General features: G+C 36.5%; 1 protein-coding gene and 1 long non-coding RNA gene across 2 annotated transcripts; both read right to left on the bottom strand.

Annotated features, from left to right (window-relative positions):
• Nucleotides 1–13,553: 13,553 nt before the first annotated feature.
• On the bottom strand, nt 13,554–14,352 carry LOC113535305 (MORN repeat-containing protein 3-like). The gene has a single exon (XM_053231600.1). It carries the CDS (start codon nt 14,274–14,276, stop codon nt 13,554–13,556), a length of 723 nt encoding a protein of 240 aa, XP_053087575.1. The 5' UTR covers nt 14,277–14,352.
• A 749-nt stretch (nt 14,353–15,101) lies between these two features.
• LOC117596475 (uncharacterized) lies at nt 15,102–17,993 on the bottom strand. Its single transcript, XR_008301279.1, has 3 exons — nt 17,761–17,993; nt 16,756–16,936; nt 15,102–15,472 (listed from the first exon to the last, which is right to left on the bottom strand). It is a non-coding gene; the product is annotated as an uncharacterized LOC117596475 (long non-coding RNA).
• Between the last annotated feature and the right edge of the window lie 2,832 nt (nt 17,994–20,825).

Genomic DNA, 20,825 nt, shown 5'->3' with positions numbered 1-20,825 from the left:
TCTGATAGTAAGCAGCAAGATTTTTCAGAGCAACCATATGATCCAGGACATCTCTCAGGGCTTTACACAGGACTATGAATTGACAGACAACTCACAAAAATTGCTCTAAAATCTTGCTGAAACTGCATCAATGGCACAAAGGTCCATACGGTGACCTTTGCAATGGATTCCTACTATTTGGTCATTTCAGCAGCAGCATCTGTATAAACTGCTGCAGATTTTCTCTATAATAACTGCAATATATAGAAGTATAGCATAATAGGTAATTACTCAAACATACAAGTAACATTAATCATAGGCCTCAAACCATCTGTTTGAATCACAAGATTCCAGCCACTTATACACTGACCTTCACAATAGACATTATATCAGCAAATGAAGTGTTTCTAATGTTATTACGAGCTCACCAGAGGAACTTCAGCAGGGCTGTGTTCCTTGTGACCTTACTTCAGGATCTTAAAATACTACCTACAAATGACAATCAGAACAAGGATCCCTAATACATTTATGTTGGATGGTCTAATGCCACAAGACATGCCGAGGAATAAGCTTAATACTACCCTGCCTGGGATTAAACACAATGAACAAATTCTTACCAATTCATTTCTTGCCAAACAGATATTTTCAACGTTGTTCATAAAAAAGGTGAGTAAAATCCTTAGCCACGTATTAGGATTACATTGTTAGCACTTGTCAAGTCTCTGCACCTGTTTCCACTGAAACCAAGTGTAGCTGAACTATGATCCTCAGCTGTGCATTTACATATAAACCTGATGGATATATATTTTTTCATCTGATTCATGAGGCTGAGGGGATTCTGGAAAGTGATATGACTCACTTTTGAGGACTTTATTGTCTGATATTTTGTGTTGAGGTCTCTTGCCTTGATTAAAAAAAAAAAAAGCTTGAGAGCATCTCCTTTGAACACCACATACATATATCAACATACATGACTGTGATGGTTAAATTGGTGTTTTGCAGCATAAAAACATTTAGGGCTATCAAAAAGTATTAGAGGCTACATCGCTAATAGTGCAGGTCTGGCAACACCCCTGATACTCTTCCAATCACAATTTCAGAGTTCCTCTGGAAGTTACAGACTACAACTGTGTGATCCTCAGTTCACAACCTCATCACATGACCTCTAGCTCCCACTCCCTGTCACATGATTATGAATGAAACTTACTTGCAATGAAACTACTCCTTTTAAATAACATGGACTCTCAGTGTTATTTGCAAAGTCTTACTTCAGCATTGCTTCTGTGACAATATCAAGCTTTTGCTGTCTGTCTTGATTAGGGTTTGACCATAGCTAGCTTCACACTTACTGATCACTAGTCATGTCTAATTTATGCCTGTTTTGCTGATTGCCTGACAGCTTGCCTGCCTTATGTTTCATATTCCTTTCCATTTTATTTGTCTTCTACATTGGTAATAAAACCAGATAAATAAAATTATAAAATCCAGTTTAATAAAACCAGAAAACCTGCACTTGCCTTTGTCTGTCCACTTGATGACACAGTGATATAAAACCTTAAAATCACATTGATTTTGAATACATTACAACTAACCAGGAACAAATGGAAGATAGAAGGAAGAAGAGATAGTTCTGATCCCTTGTAACAATCCCTCTGTCCATTCTAGCCTGTACATCTTTTGCTCTATTCTTTGGTAATGGCAGGTCTCGCCTTTCACTGCTCCCCACAAGCATTTGAAAAAGCTATAATCTTTCATTGTGGTCCCCAAACACATTTTTCTTTCTATTTTTTCTATTTTTTTATAGATCTCCCGCTATCCTTCACTCAAGCCCTTTTGTGTCTCCACAGCATGTTTGACAGGCTGCAGTGAGTGTAGATGGCCTGTCAAACCTTTCCTTTGGCCCAAGGAGTATACTGAGGCTGGCCACATAATTACTGCCTTATCTTAGCTCATTCATGGGGTCCTCACACACTGACAGCAGATAAGGCTCCAATGAAGCAATTATCTGTAAATGTACCACCTAATTCAGTCATTGGAACTGTGCAGGGGCCTGGGGAGTGTGTCACAGCTAGTCCCTGATTACTAAACTCACAGTGAAAGCAAGATTGGTCATTTTAAGGCATTAAGCATGAGTACAAAAAATATGTGGAGCAGAATGGCCCTGAACATTGACAAAAGTGTCAGCTGAGATCCTAAATGTGAGTACAAATTGGCAAGCGCATGTGTATTCACCCAAATGCAATAATTGGCTTTGCACAGATGTGATCAAAAGTACTGCTTAATTTTGTGCATTATGCAGTTATGTTTCCGTTGTCACTTCACTGCTTTCTGTTTTGTTACTAGTTTATGTAAAAATAAAATTCTCCTGTTGCATGTAGCTGTATACTAGATGTCTGCTTTGCTAGAAAAAAGGTTGGACACAAAATATGAGGATGTGAGTGAGGAAAAACCATTAAACACCCACATACACACATAGAAAGATGCTCTTTGGCCCTTGGCTCACTATCTTCCCTTTCTTGGACAACAGCTCATCGGCACATTAAATAGTACCATCATTTTTGCCACTTTCCTTTGTTTTTGCCAACCACTCCAACCCTTTTCCCTCTCTCTTCATCTCCCTGCTACAAGAAGCCATTATAGCCATTTCTACTTTCTCCCTAATTAAACTGCTCTGCTTCAGTCTGCTTCAGTAAATTTTTATAGAAAATGTCCACCTTTAACCATCTCCGTTTTGTACTACTGACTACATTGTCACCAACCCTTCTGTGCTCTTCTTTTGATAGAGCAATGGTTAACTGAACAGCAGACACAGCCTTAATGCCAACAGCTTTTTTCTCATTTATGTCTCTTCCTCTGGTAAACATGGTTACAGGGGCAGAAAAACATGAATGTTAGAAGGAGAAAAAAGCATGTATAATATTGAGGTAGTCAGCAAAGTGTAAAAGTGTGCAGAAAGCTTTATCAACATTCCGTGCAAACACAATAAGTCAACAATTTCACAGTAAAAAAAGGGGAGGCGGTAGTCCAATAAGCAAGGAAAGCAAGAGTCATACATAGTAATGGCAAAAGCAAGGAACACCGCTCAGAACTTAAAGAAGACACAAGATATTGACATGGTTCTGCACTGTATGAATGGCCATGACCAGTTTATATAGCAGAGGTCCAGAAAGTGACCCAGAAGTGGGTGAGAGTGGCATCGGTCACACTAGACCTCTGGAGAGTACAACCTCTGTTGGTGAGGAGGGCGACTGACCTGAGTTTTATTCGGGTCACAGATTGAAAGCAAAACCATCGGTCCAGGCTGAAGCTGAGGATTAGTTCTGTGTTGCTGGTCTGCATAGAATTTCTGTCACCTGAGTGCTCTATGGCAAATGTGTGCCATTTTCCAGGTTTGTTTTCTTCTCCTTATCTCCTCATCTACTGCCGGTAACTCAGACAGTTCTCCAGTACATGGGTGTTTGATAGCCTAACATGCACACAAATTATCTACTTGGCCATTAGACTAAAGACTTGTTTACAGCAAGCACTCCAGAACAAGGACGTGAACTGGACAGATCAGACACAATGTCGATCAGACATAGCGTCCTCTGGTATGCCATAGTATCTGAATACTTCCTTAAAGATGGTTTCACAACCATTCACAACCATTCACTAACAGACTGAGTCCTGTGATAATCCACAGTCAGTGTTTATGAATGAGAGTTATTAAGGACACAGCTGTTGTACAGGAAACAGTTGGGCACAATGTGAGCTGAACAAAAGGTGATGTTGAGCATAAGCATTCAGACTACAGTTCATCAGGTACAGTATGCATTATTAACTACACGTAATCAGTCATGTGAAACCCCTACTGCACAAAGCTTCCTTTTCCGAGCTCAAGATAGCAGTACCTCTTGGCTTTGCTGTATGGTTGACAGCAATCTGTTCTGCTCTACGGAAATAACAAGAGGAGGAACTATAGTATCTTCCTATAATAGAAGTAACCTGATAAAACATCTTAACCATTAAACTCAGTATGAGGAGTTCACTGCTAGCAGCACATGGCAGGCAACAATGAGGCAGAAAACTGTTGAGCATTTTTTATAGCTAGCTAAGAAAAATGTGTGTAGACAACACTTTGTTACCCAGGATGTTGTTCTTGACAAACAGCCTCTATTGGTCATTAACAACAAGGGATTCCTTTACAAGGAAGTGTACTTTACTTACAGTACACTTACAGTAGTGTAATAAAACCCGCTCTTCTCCCCTGCAACCCTGATTGATTCTAGGTCACTAATGTTGCTACTGAATCTATCTGGTGGCCATCTAGTACTTATCTTGTGACCCGAGGAATTCCACCAGCGTTCTACTACTTCCAAATTTCCACAACACGATTTTGTATAAACATGTTGTTATTTATTGCTTGAAGTCAAAGTTAATTCCAAAGGTGAGGCAAACAGGATTATTGTTTAGTGAAGTTCAAAGTGAAAAGTGGTCAAAGAATTTTGTGCAATCCACCTACCAACATTTTCCACACAGGCCCTTACATTATTAATTTATATGCTACATTATTAATTTATATGCTACATTATTAATTTATATGCACCAATTACTTAAAAAAATTTAAAAGACAACAAAACATTGTGAAAAGAAGGAGGATTTTCTGAAGACACTTAGAATAGAATAGAATAGAATAGAATAAAGAGTTTTCTATTATTGAAAATAATAGATTTTATTTTTTTAGGAAAAAATAATAAAATAAAACTAGATATTAGTTTTTAGGAGGAACTAAATGTAGATAGATTAAGCACATATTGTCCAATCAAAGTACAAATCACACAAAAGGACAGACAATAGAACTGTAAGTTTAGTGTTTTTTAATTTGAAATGAAAGCGTTATAGCTTTTATCTTTACTGTGTTTACTATTCAGAGGAAACACAACATGAATCCAGTCGAGCATCACAGACTTGAAACAGTAAAAAAAATTATAAATCACTAATTCAGCTGCCTTTAAGAGAGAGTGTGTGTGTGTATGTGTGTGTGTGTGTGTGTGTGTGTGTGTCCATATTCTTCTTATCCCATCAATGAGACCCAGTGATACAATGCACCCCTAAGTTTTGTTGTTGAGCTATTGACAGATATAAAATTTTAGCCTCCCATCTCATCACCACCAGCTGCTGCTGGCAATAGCAGCTAATATATGGATCATATATTTTGAAAGACAATTCCGTACTTTAGAGCATATTTCTGAAATCGGAATGAAATACATCATGAACAACACAAAATACAGTATGTGTTGTTATGACTTACTAAATAGTCCTGGAAATATCTTTTTTAATTGTTAGTCATGCCCTTGCCAGCAAAGCATCAAACACTAAAATGACAGCATGATGGTAGCTCAAGGAACACAGTCATTACTCAACATCCATAATGACCCCAATGTCATCAAGCTTCAGGAGATTCTCAGTTTTCAGCCTCTGCTGAAATGTAAGAGTGTATGCTAATTACTGCAGCCCCACAGTTTCAGCATTGATCTCTGTGTCCTGGCAAACATTCACACTATTATTGATACAAACACATAAATTTATTCCCACCAGTTCTGCTCAACACAAATGTTCTTCAGTTCGTCCAACTTTGGTCATCCTTAAAGCACTTAAACAGGTGCCAGGTCTGAAGTTGTGCACTATTTGGGGTACTACACATCCAGAAGTGTTTTATTCCTCTTATACCACAGCAACTTCCATTTGTCAATTTTTATTAATTAGAGAATAATACCTCATACTTTTTTATCTGTTTATAATTATATTTAATGTTGTGGAACATCAGCAAAATAAGTTAGTTTCTGTTATCACTTACGTTATTGCATACCAGTCCTTCTATCACTAGCTTCTATTTTTTTTCTTTAATTAATTTAATAAGACAAAAAAACAGATTGTCATCGTTACTGAAACTGGAAAGCACCTCTGTCCTGAAAACTTTCCTGTGTTTGAAAACGTAAAGTTACAGCTTTACCTCTGACTGTTACGGCGCTGACGCTGGAGACTCCTTCCATAAATGTTAAATGTAAAGATTCGGAGGTAGATGAAAGTGTAGGCTTTTCTCTTTATTCAACAAACCACAAAGGAAACAAATAAACTCATCAGGGAGAACACAAAACAGGAGTGCACAAACATAGGAAACCAGAGAAAGAAATTCAAAAATGCATGGGAGGGTGTCCTCTGGTGGTTTTGCAGGGAACTGTCTGTGGTGGATGTTAAATTATACAAATATCTCCTTATAGAAAACTTATCATATACTTGCCATATCAATGATTAATTTTTCTTTGTTAAATAACATATTTTTTTAATCAGCTTTTTATTAACCTTAGTTTATGTAGAGCATCCACAATACAAGTTCTTGTGCATGAGCATTAATATAACCCTATGATCTGCAGCTGCACTACTGTCAAAGCTGCTGTTAATGACAATTAATTAACACCTTCTGACCAATCACAATCCAGAATTCAACCATGCTTCTGTATAAATTACTTTATTTTAATCCTAAAAAGACAATGAATCAGGGTTTATTTCAGTGTGTGTGTGTGTGTGTGTGTGTGTGTGTGTGTGTGTGTGTGTTTGTGTGTGTGTGTGTGTGTGAGATGAAGCGCCTCAACAAGCTGCTGCCTGAGAGTGAATGCCTCAAGCTGTTCAGCATGAAGCCTGATGCAGAGCTCATGTAGTCCTGTGCACAGCCAGATGCTCATTCTGGACCTTGAACAAATGGATGCTAATCTGCTCTGGTGTGTGAGAAAGTCCTATGTAAATGAAAAACACATAATTTTTGAAATATAATTTTGCAGCTGTTATACTGTTGATATATTTTGCACTCACAGTTTCTGATCTGATTTTACTGATCTTGTACAGTTACGTCAATATATGTGAAGCATACACACAAAAATTATGCTTGCTTTCAGTGTAAACTAGCCATAAAACTGCATAGGAATTGAGTTACTGATGATTTGAGTTTCTTCAGATTCCAGGGAATCAATAAAACATAACAGTTTTAGATATCCTTTACAGATTACTGCACATGACTGACCATATTCTGTGAAATTAAAGGAAAATTCCGGGTTTGTGTTTAAAATTCCAAGGTTGTGTTTAAATCTCTCCACATGTTAGTGTGTTAGAGCTGTTATCGTGCCACCAGCTTTGTGTTTAAAGATCTTTTACAACTGCAAGCATGAAGACAACAATGCTGCGATCTATGGAAAGCTTCAGTTCTGATGATTCTTAATGTGAAATTTCTCCACAAATGTGGAGCTACAATGATTTTACTAGAAATTATTGCTCATGTGTTAGCAAAAGTTAAATTTAAGCTAACGATGTAGCCTATTCGTCCTTGTTTGTCACTGCAGTCATCTCAGCAGAACTACGCAGGACTAACTTAAGATAACTTGCACTCTTACTATTTACTGTGTGAAATTAGTACTCTGTAATGGGACTGTACTTTAGCAAGTAAGCGATTAGCGTCTGCTAGCACATAACAGTGTGTTCGGTTGTTTCAAATTGTGTCTCATATTCATTGATGTGGTTTTCATATAAAACATTAATATGTGTAAAGGGCTTTATCAGTGCTTATACTGCAGTGCTGTTGAATTCAGAAAATATTGATTAATTTTCTATAACAGCAGCGCTGACAGTAGTGCAGCTGCATATGACAGGTTTATATTAATGCTCTCGTTCTAATACGATATCATTTCTATTGTAACTACTTATACAGGAACTTGTGTAGTAGATGCTCCACACAAAAGATGGGTTAAAAATGTGTTGCTGCATAACAAAAGATTTTCTGCAAAGAGATGTTTATGTAACATATAGAAGGAGTCTCCAATGTCTGTGCTTTGTAACAGTCAGTAAATTTTTGGACACGGGAGAGTCTTCAGGACAGAGAGGTTTACGCTTATCTATTTAGTGTGAGGATTATATATAAAACTCTTCTAAATGTGCGATCTAATCTTGTGTTGAATAATGTTGAGTAAGACTGCTCTTGTGCAGGGTTGAGCTTACAGACTTACTGTCAGAGCAAGTTTGACAGCAGTTTGAAGTATGGACAAATCCAGGATCATGTTAAACCATCAAACCAATCCAGCTATCTCAGTAATCTGTAAATCTAAGCATATACATTTGTCATAATAGTCACTCTCACTCAGCTTCTCTCATTGTTAATGGCAGTACAATGTCTGGTGTTACTGTTCTGCTGTAAAGTTTAGCTGCTGTGAGCCTCCCACTCTCGCTCACTATCATTAAACACAGGCATGGAGGAAAAGGAGTTCAAACTTAATGTTCATATCTGCAAGCAGCTATTTCTATAAAAAAAAATAATACAAAAATCATTTTCATTTTGGACAAGTAGTACATATAGCCTGTGGTGCAACTCGTCATGCAGCATGAACATGACATTATTTCTGAAGGAGCGGTTTAATGCAAGGCTTTTCTTGCTTTTTCTCATTATCTCATCACACTTCATGTGTCTCACAGAGCCTCACATTGGACTCGGTCTGCTTCTGATATTCCTCCTCAGCTTCTGCCAGAGAGACCAGGAAGCAAAGCCTGTCTTTATCTATTTCTAAACACACAATTAGATACTTCTGAGGGCAGACTCATCGCTTGTGAGAACAGCCTGAAATGTTCTGTGGAAAAAAGGACACACATACAAGAGAGGGAGTTAATAATAGTAGTCATGGTTTTATGAGAAGAAAAGCTTAGATTTATTAACTCCTTATTGTGTGTCAGATTCGCCTTCATCTGATCACCCTGGAATTGCAGACCATAGAGCAGAAGAGGTTCAAACTTGAGTGCTTTATGTTCACATGTAAAAAAAAAAAAAAAGGCAGTCTTGTCCACCAACATACACTAGGTTTTTGTCATAAAATTCTCTTTCTTTGTTTTTCTTTTGGGCTGTTAGTTTCCTGTTAGCAATGTTACCACATCATCAGTTAATTATCAAGCTCTTCAGGAGTCAGATCACATGAGAAAAGGGCAAAATGTTGCTCTATGATTGTAAAAAGCACTTGTTTTATTATGTGCACCCACTAGTTTGTTATTGTCGTATTAAAAAGGAGGAAAATGTCACCGGGACTGTTACTGGGAATCAGTAGTTCAGCATGTAGTACAACTCATCATGCAGTGCAAACATCCTCACACAAGGTTCACATGCTCATGAGTTGAAGCTTGTCTGTTGCTCCTAAATATCAATGTTTGAAATGTCTAGAGGTACTATATTTAATTTTCCAGCACACGACTGACACATGGTTTACTGTAGCAATTCATGGCTTAGTGAGAGGAAAAGCTTACCATTATTATCTCATCACACTGTCTTAAAGTTTTCTTCATTTCTTTGTACTGTGACTGCATGATGCTGCCCTTATTCCAAAACATCCCTTTCTTTCAGAGGTAGTTTTTGGTGGCTCAAGACATTTTAACCCCTTACAGGGTTCTTTGAACATTGACTTCTATAGGGAAATTAGACATTTTAGGCAATATAATAAGGTCATTTTAAGTATGAAGAAGGCTTTGGGCCAGTCTGCATCCAAATTCTTTTATTTTATGAAGTCTGGGTTTTTTTCAGAATTTGATAAGTTTTTGGGTGCCCAAGACGTTTTAACCCATTAAACAGTGCTCTGAGCACTGGTTCATACAGTGGAAGTGTGCATGTTGTGCAAAATAATGATTCTTTTAAGGGTGAAGAATGCTTTGGCTAGGCTGGATCCAAATTACTCTATTTTTGGAAGGGCCTTTCTTTCAGAGTAGGGTGAGTTTTCATAGCCCACAATGTTTTAATCCCTTAAACAGTATAAACATTATCTCAAATAGGGAAATATTTTATATAATTTGGTCCTTTTAAAATAAAAATTTGAAAATTATAACACAAAACACAAAGCCAAGCTATGTGCAAAGATGGTGCCGAAATGAAAAATGAAATGAAATAACACCATTTGCATTTTAATTTATCATATAACTGTGCAACTTTAGTGTCATGTTTTCTTCTTATTATTTCATGACAAACTAAGGAGATAAAAGATCTGGAGTTGATTTCAAGTGTTGAATTTGCATTTGGTAGCTGTTCATGGGAACTCTCACTATGCTGTCCAAAGAGGTGTAGATGCAAGCAAAGGAGGCCATCGTTAAGCTGAAAAAACAAATCAACAACTTAGTACATTCTTAAAAAGAAGGAATGCACTGGCGATCTCAGAAACACCAAAAGGCCTGGAAGACCACGGAAGACAACTAAAGTGGATGATTGCAGAATACTTTCCTTGGTGAAGAAAAACCCCTTCACAACATCTAGCCAAGTCAAGAACACTCTGGCCGAGGTAGGAGTATCATTGTCAAAGTTTACAATCAAGAGATGCCTTCATGAATGCAAATACAGAGGGTTTACCTCAAAATGCAAACCACTGGTAACATTCAAGAACAGAAAGGCCAGATTAGACTTTGCTAAAAACCTCTTAAAAAATCTGACCAGTTTTGATGCAAGATTAATTTGTACCAAAATGATGGGAAGAGAAGAGTTTGGAGAAGGAAAGGCAGGGCTCATGATCCAAAGCATACCACATCATCTGTCAAACATGTGGAGGCAGTGTTATGGAATGGGCATGTATGGCTGCCAGTGGAACTGGGACACTGGTGTTTATTGATGATGTGACTGTTGATAGAAGTAGCAGGATGAATTCTGAAGTGTACAGAGCTACTTTCTGCTCAGATTCAGTCAGATGCTGCAAAATTGACAGGACGGCGCTTCACAGTACAGATGGATAATGACCCAAAACATACCATGAAAGCAACCCAAGAACCTGGAACTGGAATGTTCTTAAATGTCCGATGACCTCAACCCAATTGAGCTGCTTTTCACTTACTGAAGACAAAACGGAAGGTAGAAAGAGCCACAAACAAGCAGCAACTGAAGGCAGCTGCAGTAAAGGCCTGGCAAATCATCTCGAGGGAGGAAACTCAGCATTTGGCGATGTCCATGGGTTCTAGACTTCAGGTGTCCAAGTATTAAAATTAATCATAATATTTATGATTATTAGTTTGTCCAATTACTTTTGAGCCTGTGAAAATGGAGGGACTCTGTACAAAATCATATGTTCAATCTTCATGACTGCTTCATTTCAAATCCATATATATATATATATATATATATATATATATATATATATATATATATAGTGTCCCGCCCATCTCAAGGATCTCAGGACAGCCCTCAGATGTTTTAAATGCTGCTGCCAATCATTACTATAAATAATTATGTCATCTAAATATGCAGCATGAAATAAAAAGCAAATGTCCAGCAGCTGGTGCCAGTGATCAAATGATCAAATGATCACTGGCGCAAACTGCTGGACATTTGCTTTTCAAACTGTAGTTTATTAGTGTATCTCTATTATTTGCCTTATTTATCGTTCTAGATTGCATTAGTGCATATTGGATGCATTACCTATTAAATATATAACATTGATAAAGTAGTTTTTTCATGTAATAAAGCTGGTGTCTGATTTTGTCTAAAGGTGAATATTATTTCAACAAATTGACAATTGTGTGTCATGTTAAGTTTAATGTTCTCCTTTTCTGTCACTAGGTGGCTCTCTCTGGCTTTGGTCTGATTATTCAAATTTCGAGGAAAAACTTTATTTGTTGGCTATTAGGGTCATGTGTCAGCCATTTTCAGTCCAGCAGAGTGAAAAGCTGACTGTATTATTTGATCTTGTCCTAAATCTTTCTCAATCTGTTGTGTAAAGCCTTTTTAGAAGCTTTGTTTGTAAGTTTTATTGTTCATCCTTGTAATTTAAAATGTTATGTGTATGTATTTAGTTAATTATGTGTATGTATTTAGTTAATTTTAATTTTGGTACTTTTAAGCTTCTTAAGCAGCTCCATGTGCACTGTGCAGTAGTGTCTCAGAGATCAGTTGTCTTCTGTAATAATTTGTCATAATTTGAAGATTTTATGTTGGATCCGTTGGCTAAAGTATATCAAGGACCCATACTTATACTTTCTTTTCAGTTTCACAAAAAATATAAGGAGATTAAGAGAAATTGCATGATTGCACACAAGAAATTCAAGTAAAAGATGTCAACTTCTCCTCCTGAGTGCCTCTTAATCAACTAGAACATGTTCAGCTATCTGGCAATGCACACTCAGAGACATGTGAGCAGAGGACAGAACAGTGGGGTGGACAAAGTTTAACAATATGCACACAGTCATCTATAGGCATTTTTGTCCAGTGAATCAAATATTATAATGCTCAACTGTTTCGGAGTCACATCATAAAACTTGGCTTTACACCATGTTACTACTATGTAAACCTTATAGAGCTTATAGCTGTAATTAGCACAGTATGTGCTAGAGCCAGTCATGTTCCCAAACTTAATTCAGACCATTTTGTCATCAGTATTAAGTGAATTTTGGCTTGAGTTAGTGTATATACATATGTGTGTATTCATAAGTGTAAAGGGACCTAAATATAAACAAAGATGTTTAAAAAACCTAATTTGAAAGGGTAAAATGTTTCGAGACGCCACAAATTAATATCATTAATACTTTGTTGTAAAGCCGTTAATGTCGGTTACAGTTGTGTTTGAATACATTTTCCTGGATACATTTTTTTTTTTTTTTTTTTTAAACAAATTTTTGTTCATGCTTATGAATACACACTTTTTAAAAAAATATTTGTAAGTACAAAGTCAAAAGACATTATCTGTGTAAATCTGAAGTGGATTTATGCACTAGATGTTTATTAAATAACAAAAACATATGTGCCTGATTACTTATTTCCCCTCACTGTGTTCAGAAAGAAGGTTTGTCCACTAAAGTTTCTTGATAGTGAGAGATTTATGTGAAAGGTTGAAGCAGATCAAAACATGGCACTGAAATGGGAAAACAACATCTTCACACCATGATATCAGAAAACAGCTAAAACAGTAAATGACAGTACAATGGGCAAAATGGTAGCGCAGATCCAGTCCTGTTCCCCAAACCTAATTCATACTGTTTTCCCATTTCAATCCCAGCATGTTCTCACATGTAAGCTGTAAATCTGTAACCATGACAACAGGCATGAATAAGCATTAGTCCTGTATTTTACACTTCACTCTGAGCATCACTGAACAAACATGAGGAAAATGAATAAGACTGACTTAGAAATCAATTTTAAAATGACAATTATATATATATATACACATACTATTATTCTATTAGTCTACTTTCTTACTGAATTTCACTATCTGATTTTTTTTAAAGATAAATCATTCTGCATGACCTGTGTAATGTACAATAAACAAACAAACACTGAGATATTTGAGAGATTTCTTTATTAATTCATTCATTTATTATATTTATGGAGTCCCTGAAAGCACATGGTGTAATTTTGGGGTTAATTATCTCGTGCACACCGCTGACTGTCGCGTGCATGGTAACTCTCTCAGTTAACTTTCAGAGACACGTTTCGTGTATATTTATATTTATGTGTATATTTATATTTATATTTATGTTTATATTTATGTTTGTTTCTCTTTTCTTTTCTTTTTCTTTTTTTTTTTTTTTACACCAAAGGTCCGTTAAAGTGCATTAATCCTGTTTTTGAACTGGTCGCGTGCCTCCTTCAGTACAGCCTGAACATCCTGCAGCATCACCGGGGGTAAAGGGTGCAGCTGTGGTGTGTGTGTTTTCTTCCTGTCGCACTCACACACCGTCCCACACTTCAGCGCATCATCTACCCAGAAGCCCTGGTACACCTGACCCCTGTCCCTGTAGACAAAGCGTCCGTGTCCATGTTTCTTCCCGTCCTTCATGGAGCCCTGATAGCTGTTCCCGTTCCTGAGCGCCAGCACGCCCTGGCCGTGGGGTTTATCCCTGAGCCACTCTCCTTCATACACATCTCCATTCTCATACCTCATCCTCCCCCATCCGCTCCTCTCATTCTCCACCCACTGCCCCTCATATCGCGCTGACGAGCTGTAGAAACATCTCCCAAACCCCTCCTTCTTATCGTTCCTCCAGGTCCCTGAATAAACTCTTAAATATTCTTTAGTAGACGGCTGCAGTTTGTAGAGCTTCCCGTAACCGTCTCGCGCATCCCGTTTCCACTCGCCTTCATACATGGCTCTGGCTCTCTTCCACACCTGAGTTCCCTGCCCATGCCTCAGGTTACCCCGCCACTCTCCGGTGTACTCATCCCCGTTCGGGCTGTAGAAGGTGTGGCACAGACCATTCCTCTGAGTCCTTTTAACCAAACCTTTCCAGCGGGACTCTGCGAGCCTTAATTTTCCGATTAAAGCCATTACTCCTCTTGTAACAGTGCAGTAGAAATGCTGAACAGTCCTCAGCGTCCTTCTGTTTCCCACCTTTATCAACCGGAGCCCCCTTTATGACGTCACAGTGTTATGTGACGCCACATGGCCGGTGACGTCGATTCTGTTTTTGAGAGTTTTTGGCTTTATTTTATAGTATTTTGAGCAACTGAGTGCCACAGAAACATAAACATTATAGAGTCTAATATCAACAACTATAGAGATTTGTTGATGATGAGACCAATATAATATATTATATTATATTATATTATAAGACTTTTATACACTGTAAAAAGAAATAGAAATCCTGTAAATAAAACAGTAAACTGTGGCATTATGCTGTAATTATGCTGTAAAAATACGGTGTGTTACTGTCGTTGAAATTAACAGCTAGATACCGTTTTTGTCAGCTACAGTATACAGCTGTTAAATTACACACTAGTCACAACTCCATCATCTCAACTGTATAATATGCATTTAATATTTTCTATGTGTCTATGTGGATTACAAATGTGAAAAAAAGCCAAGTTGTGATTTTTTTTATTCTGATGCAGTACCAGATAAATTTTGCACCATGTCTGCATACAATATGCCCTAAAACAGAAAAAAAAACATATCAAAATACACAAATGGCTTATTATATGTGAAAAGCAAAAAAATGTTTTATCAAAACAAACCAAAATATAGAAATGACCTGTACATAAAATACAAATCTACTCAAATCAGGCTTCAACACCAGCCTATTTTTTATTTCAAAACAAATGGTTTATAAAATATAAATAATTGTGCAAATCAGGCTTCAGCAAACACCAGCCCAAAAACTGTTTTTACCAAAAGAAGCAAATTACTTGAATACAAGTAAACTCTCAAATCAAGCTCTAACAAACACTGGTCCATTTTTTAAATATAAAAACAAATGGTTTATAAAATACAAATCAGTATAAAAAATAAAATCAGGCTTCAGCAACACACCAGCCCACCATGTTATGTGAAAAACAAACTGCATGGGTGGGGAGTGTCAGCTACATTTTAAATGCAGTTCCACTCAACATGCATCAGTCTTTCAAAAGATTTGATACTTTGGACTGACGGTTACAGTCTCCTGCACAGTTCTTCCAGTTTTTTAAGACACCACTTTTCCCCGTGCAGCCTTGGTCCCCTTTTCCGGATTTATTCCGATAAAGCGTCTGAAAAATAAGAAAAATAAGAGGGGAAGATTTTCAGTGAACAAAGATTTAAAATTGTATGACTTTGATTATCTCATATAATATCTCATATCATCATATACATCTCATACAAAAGCTATTGTATAAAAGGTTAATCCTTCTGCTGCCAAACTATGGCTTGAGGAGCTGATATCTACACTGCACTTGGAGCGAAGCAGATATCTTTTAAAAGGCAACATTGGACAGTTTCACAAGATTTGGGACCCTTTCTTCTGTTACCTCAAGAGGAATTCTATTCCTTAATGCAATGTATTGTAACTTAAAAGTTGTTTTGAATGTCACTGTATCTTATATTAACAGGCTGGGGAAGGGGTGTTACATTTAATGTGGTTTTCTGTTATTTACTTATTTATTTATTCATTCATTCATTTATTTTATTTGTAAGTTTTTGTGCATATAAGAAAATTACTACTGGAACTTGTGATTATTGTAAGGTTATTCGATGACTGAATAATAAATTTATTTGATTAAAAAAAGCTATTGTATAATTTCTGAAGACTTGGAATAAAGCACACAGGTCATACGGAGTACATTTATGGTGCTGTTCTGAGAATTTATGGAGCGTGTCGGTGAATGCCCCCAATAATTTTCATTACTTGGAAAAAGCATGTGTAAATTATCTCTAAAAAGTCTGATTTTGTGGTCCATGGAAGAAAATAAGTTATACAGTACAGGCTTTGAACAATATGAGGGTGAGTAAATTTTAAGGTACTTTCATGAATTTCTTTTATTTTCCATGGAACACAAAGAAAGATATTTTAATATGATGATGATGAAATATGATGTCTGGTTGTCAATACAAAGCAAGTGAATGGAGACCAAAATTTCAAGTTCCCAAAAGCACATAAAGACATTTTAAAGGTAGTCCATAAGACTCCAATGGTTTAATTTGTGACATCTGAAGCGATCCAGTATGTTTTCTGTGAGAACAGACCAAAACGTAGAGACTTTTTTTCCCACTATAAATCTTGACATCAGCATTTTCCTTGGTGATCATGATTTCAAGCTCAAGTACACTTCCTAGCGCTCTGAGCGTGTGTCAAATACTAGAAGGTGTAATCATTACTGAAATCATGATTGTGCCTAGAGACTGAAACAGCAAGATGAACAATGAAAAATTTACATTTTAGTCTGTTCTCACTTAAACTAAACTGAATTAAACTACTGTAATCATATGGATTACATTTATGATGAACATATTTTATTATTTGTTTAATGCTCATTAATAAGTACAAGCTTGTTACCTTTGAAGGAATTCCAGTGTGGATGTTGCTTCCTCTTGGCACTGTTAATTAAAGATGCAATGCAAAGAAAACAATGCAGCAAGTCCAATGAGAAACGTTTTCTGCACACCCTCGCAGATTATTCTGCCTTCCAGACTGATCATCCATCGTTTCATCCACTGCCCCGGAATATCACCTGGACCTTAAAGGAATGGATAGATAGATTAATGTGTCTTTATGTGTTCAGGACAGCTAGGTGTACAAAAGGCAGTGAGAAATTTATGCCAGCTCTGACAGTGTCACACAATGTCATGTCTTCCATGATAACAGAACCTACAGTACCTCTGCAAGGAAGAAGAAGGAACACAGCCCCAGTGCAAACACACCGTGGGGAAAGTTCACCCGAAAATGAAAACTGTCATCATTTACTCACACTTGTGTTGCTCCAAATCTGCATGACTGCATTTCTTCAGTTGAACACAAAAGAAGATGTAGGCAGAATATTAGGAACTGACAGCTTCAGTTACCATTCACTTTCACTGCATCTAAATAATAATAATTCTTTCTAAACAATAATATTGAATGATAACTGACACTGCCAGTCCCTAGACACAAAGTTATTTTGGTTTGTAAGAACGTGACTGTGAGTACATGATGACAATTGAACACTGAACTTTGTTTTAGTTTGTTTTTAATTTAACGCCATGCCCGCTTCCAAGGTTATTTTCATGACAAAAAAAGGTTACAATACAATAAAATGTAGGGTGATTAAAATCCTATGAGGTTTTTATAGGTGAACTAAAATCTCAAAGTGATTCAGGCTTTGCTTTGTTAAAAATAATTTCAAAGTTGTCAACTGAATAAAACAATTTCCTCAAAGAATTCAAACCTGCACAGTGCAATAAAAGATAGTGGATTCTAGCATGAGGCACATAAAGGTGGATCTTCTCCTTTTTTCAGTTTCAGTCCTTTTTTCAGCTTTGTTTCAGTGAAACAAAATGCAGACATATCTAATGATATTCTTACCAAGCACGATCAAACGAGGAGTCACAGGCAGGTTACCCGGCTTCTCAAGGTCAGCAGGAGTGGCACACATCTATTGGTAAAGAAAACAATTTAAAATGACTGATAGTATCTGCAAATACTTGGTGCTAATATTCTACAGAGGTAATAGGCCTATTACTCAGAATAGGAATAGTTTATCCAAAAATGATAATTCTCTCATCGTTTACTCACCCTTATGTCGATTCAAACTCATATGACACAAACGATGATATTTTGATGGAGATGTAATGTTTGTTTGTTCATACAATGAAAGTTTGGTCCCCATTCTCTTCTTCTGCAAACACCAAAATGGACATAAATGGAGGATAAAGGTAACTCATACGAGTCAAGTGGTTTAACCAGTCTTCTGAAGCGATTCAATTGGTTTTGGGTGAGTACAGACCAAACTAACACTTTTCACTGTATATCCTGCCATTCCAATCTCTAGGCACAATCATGAATTCAAGCTCTTTTACTCAGATAAAGATTGGGACACGTTTCTGCTGCATAAACGTCAGGTGTCTTACCGGTGTGTGCGTGATGGTAGCAAATACAAATGCAGTCTGGGTGTTTTAACGAGCTCACAAGCATACAGGTTCCTATCATATCTTACTCGATCACCTTTTGCCTGGTTAAAACACACTATACTGTCATTTAATTAAAATTACACTTCACTGGATCTTTATAATGTGATATTTAGAAGTACTTGGTACTTCTACTTCAAATAACAGCAGCAGATAATCCAAAAGATCTCTCACCTACATGCACGGGTTCAATACACACGTTAAATATGGAACCACAGAAGAAAAAACATTACTGACTTTGTTCATTCCTCACTCATCTTTTATGCAGATGAAGTTTAGGAAAATGTGCAGGTTGGATAAAACTTCAGATTTCTCACCAGAGTGTGTGTTACGGGTTCATAAGTATAAATGTTCCTGTCGTATCTTGCTCCATCAACCCTTTGCCTGGTTAAAACACGCAATCACGTCATCTGATTTAAATCACAAAAGCTTCACTGAATGTTTAAAATGTAATATTTAATAGTAATAGGTAATTTACAGATAATACAATCATAGGCAGAGTTGCAAACTTACCTCATGCAGATAATCCAAAATGTCCTGCCTCCTACATGTACATGGAAATAATATGGTATAATACTATTAAATAACAGTGTCACCACGCAATTTAAAGCAACCAGGTCATTCCATAATGCATTATAATAAACAGCAACGTACTGCTATTACATGAAAACAGCATTTTGCTGTTAAATTTCCATGTAAATTGTGGGGTCAATGCTGCTGCTCCGAGTCTTTGCCTCTTCTGAGACACCTTCCATGCCTTGTGTTGAGCTCTCTTCTCTCTTTTCACTTAAGTCACTTATTTTCTTTCTCTTTTTTGTCTCAATATCTCTGGCATTGCCCTGTTTCCTTTCCTGCAAGTACTCTGCTCTGCATTCAGGGTCAGCATCCCTACACTGTCATTGTGATTGTTCCTTAGACAAACAGAATGTTAATCAATAAGGAGAGTTAACAATGATATGTGTATTAGCTTATTTACACAAGGTATTACAGGTCGTCACGGGCGTTCACATGAAGAGCAGAAACACCAGGGACAGTAACACCAGTGACAATTTTCAAAAAAAAAAAAAGTATTACAGCTTACAGCTACAATAACCTAAACCACATGTACTCTCTAAAGTATGCAATTTAATCAATGCGTATTATAATTTTTTTTAAAATTCCCTTATAATAAAAAAGGTTATACCATTGACCTCAACTAAAAGCCTCGTATGAAATTATAAGATAAATAAGAATATTTCTGATAATTGAAAAGAGACATCAGACTTACCATGTGCCTTTCTTGATGGATCTACAGGAAGTAGGATGTAGAAAATAGAAAGGAATGTCAAAAGTCTGGATTTTTCCCAGAATAAGAGTTGTTTGTTGAGCGGTAACACCAGTGACATGACTCCAGGGGACAGCCATTTCCATCATATTATTTATAATATTTACTCAGCATTTTATTTTTTTTATATCAACCACATCATATATGTGATGGTGACATACATTATTGCATTTAAAAAGAGGGAGAAGATTTTTTTTAAACTCATAATATGCCCCTGAACCTTTAGACATGACCATGAGGACAAGCAATTTTATGGTACTTGGGATTTCGTATAACTGTTTAAAAATAAATAATAGAGAAACAGGATAGTGCGCATGGCCGAAAAATCAAAATAAATCATGGAAGGAAGAAGGGACGGCACACTGCTATAATGCCCTCAAAACATTTTAATAATAAATAGAGCATACAAGGTTTCGACCGTGTTGATCTTCGTCAGGCAATAAAAACATTAAGTTCAGTCTTTAAATAGAGACACCTGACAGTGGGCATAGACAACAAACAAGCAAACAGATCAAATGAAAAACTCCAGATAATAAATCATCATCTCCAGTATAATATAATTACCAATGAATCCCAAAACATCCAACAAATGAATGACATCAACACACAGAAAATACAAACAATATCCAAGCCAATATATAACCAGCGTAAGACTTACACATAAATTAATACAAACATATCAGTAGAAACAAAGACCAATGTCATAAAGAATAATTTTAGATAGTTTAAATGATTCATAATATATAAGAAATCACAAAAAAGGATTTAATTCAAAATCTAAATTAAGTCCTTTCAGAGATAAAGTTTGAAGTGTTTATATATTAGAGCACTTCTCTCCGGAAAAGTAATTTATTAGTGTCACCACTAATATCTTAACCTGTTCAGTCCGTAAAGTAGACAAATTGTGTTTTCATTTGATTAAGATGGACAGCAGTGAGGTTCTTTTGGTCATTTAAGTGTCATTTAATTTAAACCACGAAGGACATTTAATCATATAAATGACATTTTTAGTATTGCATGAAATGACTCCTTTGATTTTCATCTGTGGTCCCGAATGAGGATGGCTTAAAAAAAAAAAAGAGAGACACTTTGTTGTGAAATTGCATTGTGCACACTGTCCACATCTATAGTTACCGTCA

This window comes from Pangasianodon hypophthalmus, chromosome 29 (assembly GCF_027358585.1).
Source record: "Pangasianodon hypophthalmus isolate fPanHyp1 chromosome 29, fPanHyp1.pri, whole genome shotgun sequence".
NCBI classification, from domain to species: Eukaryota; Metazoa; Chordata; class Actinopteri; order Siluriformes; family Pangasiidae; genus Pangasianodon; species Pangasianodon hypophthalmus.
The sequence above is the reverse complement of the archived record's forward strand: the minus strand, read 5'-3'. Positions and strand labels throughout refer to the sequence as shown.